Consider the following 19,101-nt stretch of genomic DNA (forward strand, 5'->3'; position numbering starts at 1 on the left):
CCAATGATGTATTCACCCAAAGGTGTAGCCAGCACCGTCTCATGAAAGGGAGGGGCTTTCCCCAGAGTTAGAGTGACCTCCACCGAATAAGTGGTGGTCTCTGCTCCTGCAAAGCCCTGCACGACCACCGCGTGACCCGCAGTCTGGGTAGAATGCAGAATGGTCACCTCAGCTCCAGTGTCTAACAGAGCTAACACATGCTGCTCCCCTCCCCGGGGCCACCTGATGGTTAACGGGATGAATGGGCGCTGGTCCCCTGCCACCTGTTGCACAGCCACAGCCCGTACCGCAGGGGACCTGCCTCCCCATCACTTCCTAGGGGGGAAGGCTCCAGTCGATGGGGGCGCTGGGCTCTGTCCTCCCCCCGGATCATGTACCTTTCTGTGGTGCCTGGGTCTCGCCCACCCTCTTGGAGGCACCCACATCCTCACTCCGCTGGGTAGGCAGCAGTTGTAACCAACGCTTGTACAAGTCTTGGGTTGGCAAACCATTGATCTCCTCACAGGGGATTCTTGCCTTCAGCAAGTCCGTCCACATGGTTCTCCGGGTCACCGAGCACGCCCTTTCTCCTGTCCAGGGGCTCCCGTCCGACCAGCTTTTCCTTTTGTGGCGCAGACCGCTTTCGTGCCTATAACAGTCTCTAACTGCATCAACATTCCAACCAAGTCACCTACACTCCCACCCGCTGCCATGACCACGGCCATAAGGGAGGCCTTCAGCTCGAGGGGGGCAAGGCATAACAGAGTGGCTTTGATGGATTTCTGGACGCCTGCATCGTCCGGTCCTATGTTGATGAAAGCCACAGCCCACACCATGCTCAGCTGCCGCAGCGCACTCACCCCTTCTGAGATCGTAAGCCAGGGGCCTCACCAGTGCTTCCACTTCCCCCAGGGAGGGGTAGACCTGGTCCACCACCGCAGTCAACCAGCAGTACAGGGACGGCACTTCCATGGCGTTTCCCTGTGCATCAGTAATATACTGCATAGTCTGCAGCGCCTGTCTAACTTGTGAATCCTGGGACAACTGCCCATCTGGTGGAGTTCTGCAGGCAGTAGCAACACAGTGTTGCCGCGTTGTCCCACACACGCACCAGCCAGGCCAAAAGGCCTTCCCCTGGCTCCTGCTTAAAACTCTTCACCATCTCCTGCAACTCACTTGTCTTAAACGTCCGCCAGACCTCATTGCAGTGACCTCCTTCTGCCCTCAGCTCCCGAATGGGGCGTGCCTGTCTCGGGTCGGTTTGCACAGCCTCCCTGTTCACCTCCTCCTCAGACAAGGAAGAGCTCCAAATGTTACCATCCCAGGTCTCAGGGTCCCAAGTGGCTAGCGCAAGGACCGCACGCACTTGGGCTGTCGACACCGGTTCTTTCCCTAGTTTCACGCGCCGCCGATTCGTCACTCTCGCTGCCAACACCTCACAACGATGGGTTAACTCTTGAGTCCTTTTGGACTGCAAGGTAACCACCTCCTGCGCTATCACCCGCGCATCCGCCAAATCGTGACATTCCTGCTCCTTCCCCACCAATGCCTTCTGCAAGTGGAGAAGCTCCTCATCCAGGGCCCCGTGGGCAGTTAGGAAAAGCCACGCTACCTCTCCCACCGCCCCTTTTTCCATCCCTGGCCGGTGGCTCAGCCGCAGCCGACGCAACACCCCTTCTACCTGTACCGGCGTCATGCCTGTCACCTCCCACAACTCCGGCCAGTCTGCTGGGGCTGCTCAACAGGCCCCCATCTGCGCTACCGGCCCCCATCGCTCCGTCAAGGGCCATCCTGCTATGCGCTGCAGGGACAGTGCTGGCTTCCCTGCCTCCCCCACTTTCGACCAAAAAAGAAGGTTACTCACCATAGTAATGATGGTTCTTCGAAATGTGTCCCCATGGGTGCTCCACATTAGGTGTCGGGCTCGCCCGGCGCCGCAGATCGGATCTTCCAAGCAGTTTCTGCCGGACCGCGCATGCGCCGGTGTGCGCCGCTCCCTTGTGCGCTCCTGGCCACGTGCGCGATCCGGTCCCCACCAGTTCCTTGACCAACCGCCTCGGATGCTCCTGCAAAACACTAAACAGAGATCTGAAGCGGGGAGGATGGGCGGGTAGTGGAGCACCCACGGGGACACATCTCGAAGAACCACCGTTACTACAGTGAGTAACCTTTCTTTCTTCTTCGAGTGTCCCCGTGGGTGCTCCACATTAGGTGACTACCCAGCAGTAACCCAAGATAGGAGGTGGGTAATCGGATTATGTGCAGCTTGTCCCCGAGAGGACCGCTGTCGAGAGACGGGTATCCTCTTGGAATACCCTGTGAAGGGCGTAATGTTTGGCGAAGGTGTCATAGGATGACCAGGTCGCCGCTCTGCAAATGTCTTTTAGCGCAACGCCCTTGAAAAAGGCTGTTGATGCCGCCACCGCCCTAGTGGAATGAGCCCTGGACGTGGCCAGTAAAGGAGTCTTTTTGAGTTCGTAGCACATTTTTATGCAGGATACGATGTGCTTCGACATTCTCTGCGAAGAGAGACCTTCTCCTTTCGATTTGGGAGCGAGAGAGACTAGGAGTCTATCCGTTTTCCGGAAGGACTTGGTCCTGTCTATATAGAAGGCTAGCGCCCTCCTCACGTCCAGGAGGTGTAGGCGCGCCTCTTTGTTAGAGTTATGAGGCTTTGGATAAAACGAGGGTAAAACAATAGGTTTGTTAATGTGAAACTCAGAAGAAACTTTAGGAACAAAGGCTGGATGCAGCCATATGGTTACCGCCTCCTTGGAAAAAACAGTGCAGGGTGGCATTGCCATAGCTGCCGCAAGCTCGCTCACCCTGCGAGCTGACGTGATTGCGAGAAGAAAGGTCGTCTTTATCGTAAGGAGGCAGAGGGAAACCATGGCCAAAGGCTCGAACGGCGGTCCCGTTAGCACATTAAGCACCAGGTCCAAGTTCCACGAAGGTGGAAGCGGTTCCGAGGGGGGTATAGGTTTACCAACCCTTTGAGGAACCTGGTAACCATGGGATGGGCGAACACCGTGTGCCCTTCCTCTTCGTGTCTGAACGCTGAAATGGCGTCAAGGTGGACCTTTAACGAGGATAGTGAGAGTCCTCCTCTCTTGAGGTCCAGTAAATACTCTAATATTACAGGTATAGGCACCGAAAGGGGGGCTAGCTGTTTGGTAGAACACCATGCCGTGAAGCGAGTCCATTTCTGCTTGTAGGTCTTCCTGGTGGAAGTCCTCCTGCTACTTTCTAGGACTTGTTGCACTTCCTCCGTACATGTGCTCTCTAGGGAGCTGAGCCATGGATTAACCACGCTTGTAGTCGCAGGCCTTGGGGGTGCGGATGCACTATGGACCCCTGGGCTTGCGTGAGCAGATCCGGCGCCACCGGAAGGGACATTGGTGGACGGTCCGACATGCACAGGAGTAGGGGGAACCATTGTTGTCGATCCCACATTGGGACTATCAGGATCATTTGGGCTCCTTCCCTCCTGGCTTTCTGCAAGACTTTGTGGATCAGCACTGTGGGAGGAAAAGCATAAAGCAGGGGGCCCCTCCACGAGATCGCGAATGCGTCCCCCAAGGACCCCCGTCCCAGTCCTGCCCTGGAGCAGAATCGTGGGCACTTCTTGTTGTGTTGAGTGGCAAACAGGTCTATCTGGGGAAAACCCCATGCGTGAAAAATCGGTCGTAGCAGATCGGGACGGATCTGCCACTGATGCGTGAGTGCGAAACGCCTGCTCAGCTGGTCTGCCTTCACATTGTGAGCGCCTGGTAAGTACGAGGCTTTTAAAATTATATTGTTGGCGATGCACCAGTTCCATAACCGGACTGCTTCCGCACATAAGGCACGGGATCGAGCTCCTCCTTGCCGATTTATATAAAACATGGTGGAGGTATTGTCTGTACTGATCCCGACTACTTTGCCTTGTATATGGTCTCGAAAGTGTCTGCAGGCGTTGAACACTGCTCTGAGCTCCAGTATATTTATGTGCAGTGACTGCTCCGTGGAGGACCACAGCCCTTGAGTCACCTCTTCGCCCATGTGTGCTCCCCACCCTATGAGGGAGGCATCTGTAGTAAGAAAAACTAATATGTGTGGTTGGTGGAAGGGTACCCCTGCTAGCAAGTTCTTGGGGTTTACCCACCATTGCAGGGATTTGCGCACCTCTGCTGTGGGCGACACCACCCTGTGAACGGTGTGTGCTGCCGGTTTGTATATGCTCGCCAGCCAGTGCTGCATGCTGCGCATGTGTAACCTGGCGTTCTGTACTACGAACGTCGCCGCTGCCATGTGGCCCAGCAGCTGTAAGCACATCAGGACCGGCACTGTAGGGCTGAAGGTGATGACCTGCACGAGGGAGCCGATGGCCCGAAAGCGAGTCTCTGGTAGATACACTCTCGCTGTAATAGAATTTATGCGTGCCCCTATGAACTCTATGTCCTGTGTGGGGTCTATCTTTGATTCTGCCAGATTGATAACCAGGCCGAGAGAAGAGAACATGCCTGCTGTGATGCGTATCATGCGTAGTGCCTCCTCCTTCGAGGCCCCTTTGAGTAGGCAGTCGTCCAGATACGGGAATATAAATACCCCCTGTCTGTGCAGGTAGGCTGACACCACTGCCAAGGTCTTGGTGAAGACTCTGGGGGCCGAGGAGAGGCCAAACGGTAGGACCTTGTATTGAAAATGTTCTTTGCCTACCATGAACCGGAGGAATCGTCGGTGAGCCGGATGGATAGTTATGTGAAAATACGCGTCTTGTAAGTCGAGGGCTGCGAACCAATCTCCATCGTCCAGTGCCGTCAGGATGGAGGTGATTGTGACCATCCGAAAGCGTTGCTTGTGCAGGTACTGGCTGAGGCCTCGAAGATCTAAGATGGGCCTCCAGCCTCCTGTCTTTTTCTCCGTGAGGAAGTACCTCGAGTAGAACCCTTTCCCTTGCAGTTGCTCCGGCACTCTTCCCACTGCCCCTATGAGCATGAGATGGTCTACCTCCTGCTTGAGCCTCGCTACGTGGGAGGCCTCCTGGAGGTGGGGCCTGGGTGGAGGTCGTGGCGGCAGGAGCGACTGGAAGGGGATGGCGTACCCTGTGGCTATGATCTCCAGCACCCATTTGTCTGTGGTGATCCTCTGCCACTGGTCGTAGAATGGTTGGAGGCAATGGTGGAATAACCGCTTCGGATGACCTTGTGCGATGGTAATGATGGCGCAGCCCTGGATCTGTGTGTCAAACTTGTGGCCTTTGGCCCTGCCCCGAGGACGCACGGCTCTGTTGGGAACGTCGCCTGGGAGTTCTGTACTGCTGGTGCTGTTGATGTCGCCCTTGCTCGTAACCTCTGTGGTACTGGGGACGCTGTTGCTGGTACTGGTACTGTCTTTGTTGAGAGTAGTACTTTTTCTTTCTGTATGGAGGGGTGTAAATCCCCAGGGTCCTAAGTGTGGCTCTTGAATATTTACTGGAATGAAGGACCGAGTCAGTTGATTCAGCAAACGGCTTCTGCGAGTCGAAGGGAAGATCAACTATCTTTGCCTGCAGATCCCTCGGTATACCCGAAGTCTGGAGCCAGGACTCCCTTCGCATCACCACTGCCGTAGCTGTGGAGCGTGCTGCTGTGTCCGCAACATCCAGGGCGATCTGAACTCCCGTCCTCGAGGCCGCGTAGCCTTCTTGCACGATGGCCTTGAGCACCGGTTTCTTGTCCTCTGGAAGCGAGTCCATGAGGGAGGTTAACCTAGTGTAGTTGTCGAAATTATGGTTCGCTAAGTGCGCTGCGTAATTTGCCATTCGCAACAGTAGAGGGGAGGAGAAGTAGACCTTTCTGCCGAACAGCTCTAGCTTCTTGGCATCTTTGTCTGTTCCCCCTGTCTTGAATTGAGATGTCTTTGATCTTTGTTGCGACGACTCCACCACCAAGGAATTTGGCTGTGGGTGGCTGAACAGGAACTCCATGCCCTTTGCTGGCATGAAGTATTTCTTATCCGCTCTCTTGTGGACAGGCGGAATAGTCGCAGGGGTCTGCCATATCATAGTGGCGGACTCCAAGATTGCTTCATGAAGCGGTATTGCTATTTTGGAGGAGGCCGGAGGTCTCAGATTTTTGAGGAGCTTATGGTGTTTCTCTTGCACCTCTGCTGTCTGGATGCCTTGCATGAAGGCCACCCTCTTAAACAGCTCTTGAAACTGTTTGAGATCGTCCGGAGGATGGACGTCCCCCGGGGCCGTAGCCTTGTCCGGGGAGGAGAGCGAGGAACCACTAGGGTACGCCTCTCTGGACCCTTCCAGTTCCTGTTGGTGATGGTACATCCGCTCGCTGGAAGCTTGCAAGGGAAAATCTCGGGGTTCCATAACCAGTTCCCCCTGAGATACTCGAGTCTCTGTCCCCGTTTGCGATTGCCCTCGGGGATACGGGACCGTCTGTGGGGATCTTTCCCTGGTAGATTGCCGGTGGTGTCTATGCCCCGCGTGATAGGGGCGACCATGGCAGCATGGCCACTGTTCTTGGGAAGGTGACCTAGACCACTCCCTTGGTGCATACCCTCTGCGTCTGGGGGAGCGAGATCGTCGAGAGACCTGGGACACTGGAGAGCGCGATTTGTGATAGTACTCCAGCGGCTCAAACCCCAGGAAGGATGAAGGTGGTCCCAGCCAGGGCGAGGCTGGTTGTAAAAATGGAGATGGGGGCTCCAGGTAGGCTAGGGGGGACCCCTGCCTTCTGGTTGGAGTCTGCAGCATAAGCGGAGGGCTGAGAGAAAGCAACTCTGCAGCCCTGTCTGGAGAGGGGCTGCGGTGCCTTGTTTTGTGTGCAGCCTTCCCCCTCCCTTGAGGGGGTAGCTCCGCTCCCTGACATGTAGGGGATCTCGGCCCCGTCCGCGCCATGCTCGGCACGCTCATGGGCGGTGCCGCACGGGCGGTGTCCTCCGGTGCCTGCAGGCTGCGTGCCTGCGCGCTCTGTACCGCCGATTCCCCGGGGGTCGGTGCCACTGCTTGTGGTGCTGCCGGTACCGGCGCTTGTTTAACCGCCGCCCTGCCTGCGGTGCGGGGCAGCTGTTTGATTATTGGAGGCTGAGCCGCCTCCACATGGCTCTCCGTGCCGCCGCCGATCAGCTGTTGCTGCGGCTGGGGCTGTGCGCTCCTCCCGTCCCGCTCGCTGTTGCTGCCGGCAGGGATCGGGCTGGGGAGACTTTCCTCTGTTTTTGCGCTGATGGGGTGAGGGAAGCAGCTGTCCTTTTATGGGCCCCAGAGCGTCCCTCCTGCTGCGGCTGCTCCAGCACGTCTGGCTGGAGGGCCTTGTCAAAGAGCAGCATTTTAAGCCGCATCTCCCTGTCCTTCCTTGCTCTGGCTGTTAATTTTGCACAGAAGGAGCATTTCTGCGTGACATGGGACTCCCCCAGGCACCTTATGCAGTGACTGTGCCCATCAGACGCTGGCATTGCCTCTCGGCAGGACTCACATTTCTTGAATCCTGAAGAGGACATTGTTGGTGAGTCTTTCAGTTGTTAATGGGGTACTTAGCACCTTCTCTGTGCTGTTTTCCCCCTCTCCGATAGCCTGCTGCGGCAGGAGGGCTAATGGCCCTCGGCTCCTGGCCTCCGGTGCTCCGCTTGTTACTAGGACTGGACTGAATGCTGTCCCGCTTGTTGTTTCTTTTTTTTTTTTGAAAATAACAACTGGCTAACTTAACAGTAGCCTAAGAACTTGAAAACTTTAAAGAAAAACAGTTAAAACCATTGAATACGCTAACTTGGCTGTAGCCTAGTCGGATTCCGTCTGCAGCCGACGGCGGTTAAGAGGAACTGGCAGGGACCGGATCACGCACGTGGCCAGGAGCGCGCAAGGGAGCGGTGCACACCAGCGCATGCGCGGTCTGGCAGAAACTGCTTGGAAGATCCGATCTGCGGCGCCGGGCGAGCCCGACACCTAATGTGGAGCACCCACGGGGACACTCAAAGAAGAAGGCATCGTACCTGGAGAACCCTGCTCGCTGTGCCAAATGTGACCAACCAGGCTCGGGTTCCCCAGAAACGAGGCTGCACCCAGAAAGCGAGTGCTATATTTGGTTTATTGAAAGCGTATGACACCCGTGACAGGAGCCCCGGAGACGCTGCAGTCACCAGTGGGGGAAAACCTGACGCGTTGGAGCTTCACTCGGGGAGAGGCTCTGTAACAGGCCTCCTAACACTAGCTGACAAAGCTTAACTTATTAACATAAGATTGCCTAAAATTGCCTATGCAATCCTTATCAACTATCTCTTGTGGCCTACTGCCAGTGTAGCCTTGAAGTTTTGGCAAGCGTGCTTTGCTTGCAGTTGTTGCCATGGCAGGGTTACTTGTTTTGCAGCTTTTCACCTTGCACAGACTGGTCTGTTTGGAATTCTCCTGAGGATTCACAGAGGGGTCGGACTGCACTCTCGACCGTTACAAAGTCTTCTCGCACCCTACACAGACAGAAGGAGCTTCTGGTCAAGCTGATTTACAAACAGGAAGTGTTCCAAAATTATTTAGGGAGAAGGAAGGATTTCCAAGAATTTTTAACATTTTTGAAAAGATACTGGGCATTTAGGTGAGAGTAGGATTTCATAGTAAAGCTGTAATTTTATTTAATTAATCTTTTTCAAAAATGTGAAACTATTTTTCCCTGTAATACATAAAATACATGAATCAACAGAGATCGCTTTCTTATTCTATCCCATCTGCATGTCTCTAACCTGAATTAGAGAAGTTAAAAATTAAAACAACATGTGAAGAGTGACTAACCTACAAGTGGTAAGGGATATTTGATGTTATGAAAAGAGGAGAAAGGCACTGTTGTGCACACAATAAAATTGCTTATATGCCAAGTAAATCCTTGCTGCCCAACAAGGAAGCATTAGATATTACTTCAGACATGATAAACAAAAAAGCGATTTCTTTCTAGCTAGCTATCACCAATATTCTTTTCTTTGAGAGGTAACAATCCTAATTTACTCAAAGTAAAGCCCCAGTGATCACATTGTTTACTATTTTTGTTAAAAGAAAAATATTGTGATCTCATATCAGAATTTTTTCAAAGGTTAAATTTATAAACAGTTTAACAATATATGCCAAATCTTTAATTCTCTTTATAAAAGCCACAAGTTTTTATGACTCTGCACAATTCTAAATCAGCTTTCAGTGGCGCAAGCTTTCAGGTCCTAAGTCACTAAAATATTTAAATATGTGCTTGTGTCTATTCCTAGTCAAAAACAAACAAACAAAAAAACCTTAAGAATTTAACTTTAACCACATGCTTAATTTTCATTTACTGCAAAGCACCTGAGGTACTTGCCTCAAGTTAAGCAAGTAACTCATGCCCAGATTTTAAAATGTATTTATGCACTGCATGGTCTAAATGACTTAGGAGCAGGAAATAGGCTCTGTTATGTCACTTTTGAAAATGATGCTGGGACTCCTAAAACCACTTTTTTTTTTTACAATACTGAGTGAAGCAATATCTTGAAAAAGTTGGGCCAAAGTTCTGAACTGGAACCAAGTTGGGCTCCAGAAGCAGTTTTTTTTTTTTGTAAATGAGAAAAAAAAATAGGCAGATTTATCTTAATGAGTAGGCCAGATATTAAACTACTTAAATGTGATAATTTAACAGATGGCTTGTCTGTTAAAATACTATACAATAACACCAACATATCCTATCCTCTTTCCCTGCATGACTATAGCTGCGTCTACACGTGCACGCTACTTCGAAGTAGCGGCACTAACTTCGAAATAGTGCCCGTCACGTCTACACGCGTCGGGCGCTATTTCGAAGTTAACTTCGACGTTAGGCAGCGAGACGTCGAAGTCGCTAACCTCATGAGGAGATAGGAATAGCGCCCTACTTCGACGTTGAACGTCGAAGTAGGGACAGTGTAGACGATCCGCGTCCCACAACGTCGAAATTGATGGGTCCTCCATGGCGGCCATCAGCTGGGGGGTTGAGAGACGCTCTCTCCAGCCCCGCAGCTCACTGGTGGCCGCGTGGAGCGGCCCCTTAAAGGGCCCCTCCCCCGCCCTGACTGCAGGAGGCTGAGGCAACGTGCAGGCTCCTGCCTGCACACGCGGCGGCGAGCCTGCACAGCCCTCAGCCCCTGACAGCAGCCATGGCTGCCCAGCAGCCCCCCCAGCGCCCCCAGGGGACCCCCCCTCAAGAGGAGCCACAGCAGCCAGGGCAGCCAGAGGGCCACGCAGTCTGGGAAGCGGCAGCGGGACCCCTCTTGGACGGAGGCCGAGATGCGGGACCTGCTGGGGCTCTGGAGCGAGGAGGAGGTGCTCCAGGTAATGGGGAGCAAGAGGCGGAACGCGGATGCGTTCGCTCGGCTGGCCGACGGCCTGGCTGCCCGGGGTCACCCTGCCCGCACTCCGGACCATGTCCGGAGTAAGGTGAAGGAGCTGCGGCAGGGTTATGCCCGGGCCCGGGATGCGGCCAGCCGATCTGGGGCCGCCCCCGTCACTTGCCCCTTTTACAGGGAGCTCAGGGACATCCTGGGCTCCCGGCACACCTCCTCCCCTCCGGCCACCCTTGACACCTCGGCTGACGAGCCCGAGCAGGCCCTGCAGCCGGGTTCCGCCCCGGAGGTAAGCCCCGCACCCCGGGGGCCCCCCCCGGAGGCCATCCCCGGGACATCGCGGCAGGGGGAGGAGGAGGAGGAGGAGGGGGGCTCCTCCTCCACCGATTCCAGCCTGCAGATCCTCCTCCTGCCATCCCGGAGCAGCAGCAGGGCCTCCGACCCCCGGGGATCTCCGGACCGTGGGAGCGGACCCACAGGTAGGTACCCCTCTCTGGTGGACACCCCGGGGCTTGAGGGGCGGGGGGAACAGAGATGTGTCCAGGGCCCCCCACACGCTCACATGGCCATGGCCCCAAGGACACCAGGGCCATGGCCCTCACAGCACTGCAGCCATCAGCCCCTGCCCCCCACCACCCTGCATGACAGTGCCATGCCCCATCCCCGGGCCAGGGGGGAGCGGAACCTCGAGGGGCCCCCGGGCGGAGGGGGTGGGACACCCCGCAGCAGCAGCATGCGATGGAGTGGGGGGAGTGCCAAAGGGAGACTCAGGCTACATATGAGCCACCCAAGCCGAGGAGCTCCCAGGGCCAAAGGAGGATCCTGGCGCTACAGCTGGCAGGTGACACCTCTGCCCTGAACAAACAGGAGGGAGGAGCCGAGCTGGCTTGGAATTGGGGGGCGAGGGCGGGGGCCACAGGTAGAGGCTAGGGGAAGGGAGAGCTGGTAGGCAGCCAGCCAGAGGAGGGGGAAAGCTGCATCCCAGAGGGGCCCCCCTTGGGGTCTTCTCCCCACGACGGGTTGGAAGGACTCTCTTCTGACAGCTGGTGCTGTCACTCCTGCCAGAAACTGGCCATCTGTGGCCTAAGAAACCTCTCCTGCTCTCAGACCCTGCGGGGTGAAGTGAGAGTCCCTCCCACCAGGGGACGGGCTGCAGGGCAGGGGGACCCCTGAACCCCATCCATCACAGCAGCATCTCCCGGGGACGGGGATGGGGAACCTGCAGCACAGGGCGGGGGGGACAAAGGCCACGGCTCGGGGCCCACACTAACGCCTGTCTCCATTCTTCTTTCCCCCCTCCTCTCCTGTGTCCTGCACCTGCACCTGCACCATCCGAAGGACTGGAAGAGAGCGCCGGCGAGGCATCGGTCGTCCCGGAGACCCCTCCGGGACCCTCGCTCCAGGGCAGCCCCTCAGCCGAGGAACCACCGGCCCCGCGGAGGGCCAGACGGCGGACCCCGCGCCTGCTACCGGCGGCGGCCACAGACCCCCAGCTGCTGGCCATCCTCCGCCAGCAGCTGGAGGTCTCGGAGCAGCACCTCCGGCTGCAGGAGCAGGCGCTGGCCTGGCGCAGAGAGGCATGGGGGGCCTTTCTGAATACCATCAATCGGCTGATTGATTCCCTGGCCCCCCATGCCGCGCCGGCCGCGCCACCGCCCGCCATGCCCACTCCTGCAGCCCCACCACCGGCTGCTCCAGCCGTCGCCGGGCCGTCTGCCGTCGCCCCACCACCTCCCCGCGAGGGCCACCGCGCCGAGGGACCCCTGGAGCCACCCGAGACTCGCCGGCGCCGCTACCTTCCGGTGGAGCCCGCTCCCACCCAGCCGCGCACCAGACTGCAGGCCCGCCGGAGCTCCCGGCCGGGCACGCCCACTGCTGGGCTGTAGGTGCGAGGGGCCCGGGACGTGGCCCCCCCCCCTTGTTGGACAGACTTTGGGGACTGGGTGGGTGGTGTGGGTGTTTCCCCTGTTTGCCCCGTCCCCCCCTGTACATAGTTCTCCCCGTTCTCCTCCCTGCTTTTTGTTTTTCTTTTGATGGTGCACAGTGCTTTCATTTTTATTGTTGTACATAGTTTTATTTGTGCCCATCTTGGTTTTGTTGAATGTTTGTCCCTCCTTTTTGGTTTCTGTTTCACATATATATATTTTTTATTTAAAAAAAAAAAGAAAAAATTCGTGAGGACAAAAAAAACATTTACGTTCACCCACAAGTTCGTGCTGTCATTTCTCCTGGACAAGTGGGGGGGGGCGGTGGGGTGCTCCATGGTGGTGTGGGCGTTGGGGCAGGAGTGTGGGGGAGGAAGGGGCGGGCAGTAGGGGTCCTGGGCAGAGTTCACCCCGCAGCCTGGTCGTCGAAGTGGGTCCGCAAGGCCTCCCGGACCCGGGTCCCCTCTGGGTCCACCTGCCAACTGGGGGCAGCAGGTGGCTGGAGGTGTGCCCTGCCGGCCTCGGCGGCCCAGCCCTGAAGAAAGCTCTCCCCCTTGCTCTCCACGAGGTTGTGCAGGGCGCAGCAGGCACCCACAATCTGGGGGATGTTGTTGGGGCTGGCATCCAGGCGGGTGAGGAGACATGGCCATCGTCCCTTGAGGCGGCCAAATGAGCGCTCCACCACCTGGCGCGCATGGTTCAGGCGCTCGTTGAAGCGCTCCTGGCTGGCGGAGAGGTGGCCCGTGTAGGGGCGCATGAGCCACGGCCGGAGGGGGTAGGCCGCATCCGCGATGATGCAGAAGGGCATGGTGGTGTCCCCCAGAGGGATCTCCCGCTGGGGGATGTAGGTCCCCGCCTCCAGCCGGCGGCACAGGCCCGAGTTCCGGAACACCCGGGCGTCGTGGGTGCTGCCAGGCCAGCCCACGTAAATGTCCTGGAACCGTCCCCGGCTGTCCACCAAGGCCTGCAGGACGACTGAATGGTAGCCCTTCCGGTTGAGGTATCGGCCTCCACTGTGGTCCGGGGCGCGGATGGGGATGTGAGTCCCATCCAGAGCCCCGAAGCAGTTGGGGAAGCCCAGGGTGGCAAAGGCGGCGACAGTGGCACGTGGGTCCCCCAGCCTCACGAGCCTGTGCAGGAGCATGGAGTTGATGGCATGCACGACCTGCAGAGAAAGCACATGGGACAGCCCCAATGAGGGGTGAGCAGGGTGTGCGTGGCCCTGCCCTGCCCTGCCCTGCTCTGCCCTGGCCTGCCCTGCCCTGCCCTGGCTCCCCTACCCTGCCCTGCTCTGCCCTGGCCCCCCTGGCCTGCCCTGCCCTAGCTCCCCTGCCCTGGCCCCCCTGGCCTGCCCTGCCCTGGCTCCCCTACCCTGCCCTGCTCTGCCCTGGCCCCCCTGGCCTGCCCTGCCCTGGCTCCCCTACCCTGCCCTGCTCTGCCCTGGCCCCCCTGGCCTGCCCTGCCCTGGCTCCCCTGTTCTGGCCCCCCTGCCCTGCCCTGCCCTGGCTCCCCTACCCTGCTCTGGCCCCCCTGCCCTGCTCTGCCCTGCCCTGCCCTGCCCTGGCTCCCCTACCCTGCCCTGCCCTGCCCTGGCTCCCCTACCCTGCCCTGCCCTGGCCTGCCCTGGCCTCCCCCTGTGGGTTCTCTTACCTCCATGACGACAGCCCCGACGGTGGCCTTTCCGACGCCAAACTGCTGCCCCACGGATCGGCAGCTGTCCGGAGTGGCCAGCTTCCAGACAGCGATGCCGACCCGTTTCTCCACAGGGAGGGCACGCCGCATGGCAGTGTCCCGGTGCCTGAGTGCGGGGGTGAGCCACTGGCACAGCTCCAGGAATGTCTGTCGGGTCATCCTGAAGTGGCAGACCCAGTGGTCGTCGTCCCACTCCCCAAGCACCAGCCACTCCCACCAGTCAGTGCTGGTGGGGTAGCTCCACAGCCGCCGGCGTGTGAGGCGGGGGGTGGAGCGGGGTGCTGCAGGGGGAGGGGCTGAGCCCTGCTGCCCTGGGGGCATCTCCTCCCCTGGGGCAAGAAGGTGCTCAGCTGCCCCCAACATGACAAGAGCCAGGGCAAGCCCTGTTCCTGCCGGGAGGGCTGGGTGGACCTCTAGCTGCTGCTGCTGCTGCTGCTGGGGGTCCATGACTGCGGCGCTCGGGGTCTGTGTGCCTATATGGCTCGTCAGACCGTGTGCTGTGCAGGCTGAGTGTATGTGGGAGGGGCCCTTTAAGGGAGCGGCTAGCTGTTGCCCTGGAAGCGCTAGTCCGCCCGTTGACCCTGTCTGCAGCTGTGCCTGGCATCCCTATTTCGATGTGTGCTACTTTGACGTGTAGATGTTCCCTCGCTGCGCCTATTTCGATGTCGGGCTGCGCAACGTCGAAGTTGAACATCGATGTTGCCGGCCCTGGAGGACGTGTAGACGTTATTCATCGAAATAGCCTATTTCGATGTCGCAACATCGAAATAAGCTACTTCGATGTAGGGTGCACGTGTAGACGTAGCCTATGATACTTAATTTTAATCAGAGTCCCAAGAATCTAACAGACCATGCAATAAAGTCACTGCAGTTTAAAAGCCTTCAGAGAATGAGTTCAAAATAGTATTTGACATCTTGCATTTAATACAACATAATGCTTTCCACCATGAACGATCCAACAGATATTTATGACCAAATATAGTACCATATTAACCTACCACTAGAATGCAACTACCACCAACATGGAAGACAGGGGTCAAGCAGCATTCAGAACATTGTGCAATAGCAGGGGAAGGCAAAACTTGGCTAGAACACCACCGCAAATCTTAGATTCCATAGTGGTTTTTGTAAGAGCCATATAGAGCAAAAATGTCTATTTTTAAAATAAATTAGTTGTCAGGTCTTATTTGCAAAACTAAGTGGCATGAACCTCAGTTTATATGCTTCACAGGTAATGCTATGGGTTGTAAAAGTCACAGACTCCATGACTTCCAGTGACCTCTGTGACTTCAGCCTGCAGTAGTTGGGAGCTGCAGTCCCTCAGTACCTGCAGAGTACTAATCAGGATCAAATCCCCTGTATGCCAGAGGCTGTATCTAAGCATGCAGAAACAGTCCTTGCCCCACTGATCAGAATACCAGTCAGGATCTAGTATGCTAGAAAGCTGTAGCTAAGCTAAGGAGGTGGAGTACCCCTGCTGCCTCTGACAGCCCCTGGAGCTCCAAGCCACTGCAGTTGGAGGAACACTCCAACTCTTTGCAGCCAGTGGCTCCTAGAGCTGTAGACAACACTGATGCTGGAACTAGGGATGTGGGGGTGCTGCAGCACCCCTGTTTTTAAGTGGTTTCCATCATTTACAGTTTTGTTCAGTGGCTCACAACACCCCCACTATAAAAATTATCCCAACACTCCTGGCAGGTGGTAGGGGTACTCCACAGCTCCTGGACACTGCAGGCAATGGGAGAAATCCTGGAGCTGCAGGTTGTGGGAGTACCTCACATCTCCTAGCTGCTGCAGCTGGCAGGGGTGGTGCCCATGCAGTTCCCAGCTATGGACCTCGGAACTTTTGAACCCCTGTGAGCCAGAAAGGCTCTATTTCTCCCACCTTTGTTTCACACCTGATAGTTAGACTACTGTGGCATCCCTTTAAGTACACTGAAGTCACTCAGTCAGTATTCTGCTCTCGGCCACATTAGTGCTAATCCACAAACACTGGGAGCAGACTTTGTCCTTCTTTACACACCCATGTACATAAATACAGACAAAAGTATCAAAACAGAACTGAACAAAATTTTTACCCCAAATTATTTTAAAACTTTGTGCATGAATTTTTCCTTTAACTGATGGTTTTGAAGGTACTCCAGGCTTGTCTGGGAGAGTAGTGAAGTCTATAGCCTCACTTGGACTGCTTTTGCCTTCTGAGTTATAGGCAATGACCTGTAAATAAATAAATAAATAGTTCTAAAAATAGCACATGTGCACTTTTGGTACTCTACAACCTGCTAATGGTAACTGCGTGTAAATCATGTTTAAACTAGCAAAGGAAAGAAAGACTATTATGCATTTTTGCATATTATCATTCTCATATTCTTGAAGGATTTTTGTAGTCAATCACATTACTGGAATGAAAAATGGCAGAGAACTGCCAGAAGGGAAATTTTAATCTTAAAAAATGAAAATTTAAAAGTTAGCCTTCTACAATAGTTGTAATGAAAAGAACAAATGAACGAAACCTCCCAACATTTTCAAATCCATGTGACTAAAGTTAGCCTCCACATCTGAATTTAAGGCATATAAAAGTAGCCTGCTGAGAATTACTCATGAAGTTGCAGCTCCCAATGACTCTGTTGGAATTTGTGGGTACTCAGTACTTTTGAAAATTTTGCTACTTTTATTTATGTGCCTGAGTAAGAAGTTATTAATCTAATTATGGATGCAAAGGTTTGAAAATCTGTCCATAGTAATTTTGGTTGTCTTAAATACTTAGCAGTATTTTTTAAATAAACATTCCTTAAATATAAGTATATACTACATTTGTACAACAGAACTTTTTAAACTTTGGATACATCAATTAGTTAATATTCAACTACAGTAAATATAAAAAGCGGTTAGAGCACATTATCATTGCTGGTCAAATTTAATATATGAAAAAAATCATAATTAAAGCTACACAAAACTATAGCAAACTAATGACTTCACCTGTTGCAACTCTTTAAGACAACCATTCTCGTTTTCTCCCTATGACTTTCAGGACACTAGGAAAAAAACCCATTACATATATAAAGGTTGAACTTCTCTAGTTCGGCACCCTTGGGACCTGACAGGTACTGAACAAAAGAATTTGCCAGACCTTGGAAAGTCAATATTGTCTAGCAGCATTGCCAACACTTCGCTGCCCACTGAGCTCTTAGCAGACTTTTGGGGTAAATTAGAGCAGAATAACTGCACATCAGTGAGAGCCAGGACTGGTGGCTGTAAGCAAACTTTATTGGACCATGGGAATCTTGGCCACGGGAATCTTGGCCACCCCCATTGTAAGTGGTCATCCAGCTAACTAAAATCATGCTGGATTACGGATGTTCCCGGACAAGAGTGTGCCAAACTAGAGAGGTTCAACCTGTGTTATATGTCAGGAATGACCCACCTGTTGCTCCACAGCTGCATTTGGTTCTTTAGAATTAGTATGCTGATCCCTGCATAGGTGCTGACTCTGGGGCTGGAGCTACCAGTGCTAACTTTCCAATGTGCCAGTGGTGGTCACAGCTCAACTACTGGCTCTGCCACAGCCCTGCCCCCATTTCACACTTCCCCCAAAGGCTGCACGCCCTCTTCCAAGCCTGCTGCACCCTTGTTCCTCCTGCTTCAGAACCTCTTTCATGCTGCAAAACAGGAGATCACAGGAGGCTGGAGGAGTGGGAGTAGGAGGATGTTGATCCATGGGGCTGCTGGTGGGTGGAAGGAACTGGGGCTGGGAAGGAGGAGCTCATGAGGGCTACTGATGTATTACTGTGGCTCTTTGGTAACGCACCTTGATAAATTTTGGCTCCTTCTAAGATTCAGGCTGTCCATCCCTGTCAAATACCCTCAAAAATAAAATTGCAATGAAAGCTTCCGTACAATAGCAAGCATACAGAAATGTGGACGTTACAGAAATTATTATTCATTTCCTAAAGGAAAATGAAGTACTAAAATATAGATCATGATATGTTCCCCACTGAGGCCAAAGTAATTTTGTATGATTAATTTAACAAAATATTGAAAAATGTGACATTTTAATAAAAACAAAACAGAGAGTAGTTCAGACAGTGTTGTTCTCATCTTTTCACACTTTTTCTTTTAAGAAAATAACTATAACAATAAAAAGCAATTGCACTAAGAACTGGTGCCAACAAAAGCAAGGAAGTTATTAAATAAATCTGTCACTCCATCTTTCCATGATCTTAAGGAATTCTACTCTTCTCCTAAACCTCTCTCATCTATAATAAAAATGAGAGAGTTGATTAACACTGCATTTATTTTTTGTAGTGTGTGGGAGAACAAGAACATTTAAAAATGGTTCAGTGAACCAAAACAGGGTAAGAATTCTGCGCCACAGAATATATTCTTGGAGCAATATTTTGCTATCAAATCCCGCCAGATCTGTCTCCATACATATGCAACAAGGGGGGGGGGGGCACACAACTTTGGGGATAGCCTCTTCAAAAAAATGCGTGAATGACAGTTACCTTTTTTCATGACTGGTCTTCTTTGAGACGTATTGCTTCTGTACATTCCACGTTAGGTGTACATGCATGCCATGTACATCAGTGCCATGAGTTTTTCCCTTGGTGGAATCCACAGGGAACCAGCTCTGTTACCCTCTTGAGCGGTGCACATATACCACAGTAAAAGGAGTGCTGCTAACTCCCCCACCCTCAGTTCCTTCTTGCTAGAAACTCCATCAGTGGGGAAGGAGGCTGGAATGGAATGGACACGAGCAACACCTCTCAAAGAACACCAGCGATGGAAACGGGGAACAGTCTTTTCTTCTTTGAGCCTTACTCATGCCCATTCCATATTAGGTGACTCCAAGCAGCACCAATAGAGGCAGGATTCATGGACATACATAGAGCTTGTAACTAATGTTCCCTCTAATCTTTTCCATCTATTTGTGAATTTTTTCTATCCATGTGCAGAACTCACTTGTTGTGTGTACTGACGTATGTGCAAATGTGCACCAACCAAAAACATATATGTGGGTGTTCTGCTAATTGGCTAGGTGGCATCTGAATCTTTTCTGAGGGCTGCACAAGCGCACAACTTACAGAGAGTACCGCTTGTAACCAAAGTCCCCTCTAAGCTGCGTGGCTGCCTAATAAGTCTCACACAAGCACCCTCTCCCAGTCCAACCTACTCTCCCCGGAGCTGCTGCACCTGACAGTCACCTCTG

The 19,101-nt window shown here is 53.9% G+C and overlaps 1 protein-coding gene across 4 annotated transcripts in view; it reads right to left on the reverse strand.

The window, feature by feature from the left end:
* FNDC3A (fibronectin type III domain containing 3A) overlaps positions 1-19,101 on the reverse strand; it is a 224,663-nt gene that overhangs the window by 46,682 nt on the left and 158,880 nt on the right. For all 4 annotated transcript variants that reach the window (XM_074987823.1, XM_074987830.1, XM_074987839.1 and 1 more), the window contains one exon: positions 15,971-16,109. In XM_074987823.1, coding sequence (XP_074843924.1) covers positions 15,971-16,109 — 139 coding nt within the window. The remainder of the gene's footprint in view (positions 1-15,970; positions 16,110-19,101) is intronic.

The sequence above is a fragment of the Carettochelys insculpta genome, chromosome 1 (genome assembly GCF_033958435.1).
Source record: "Carettochelys insculpta isolate YL-2023 chromosome 1, ASM3395843v1, whole genome shotgun sequence".
In the NCBI taxonomy this organism is placed as follows: Eukaryota; Metazoa; Chordata; order Testudines; family Carettochelyidae; genus Carettochelys; species Carettochelys insculpta.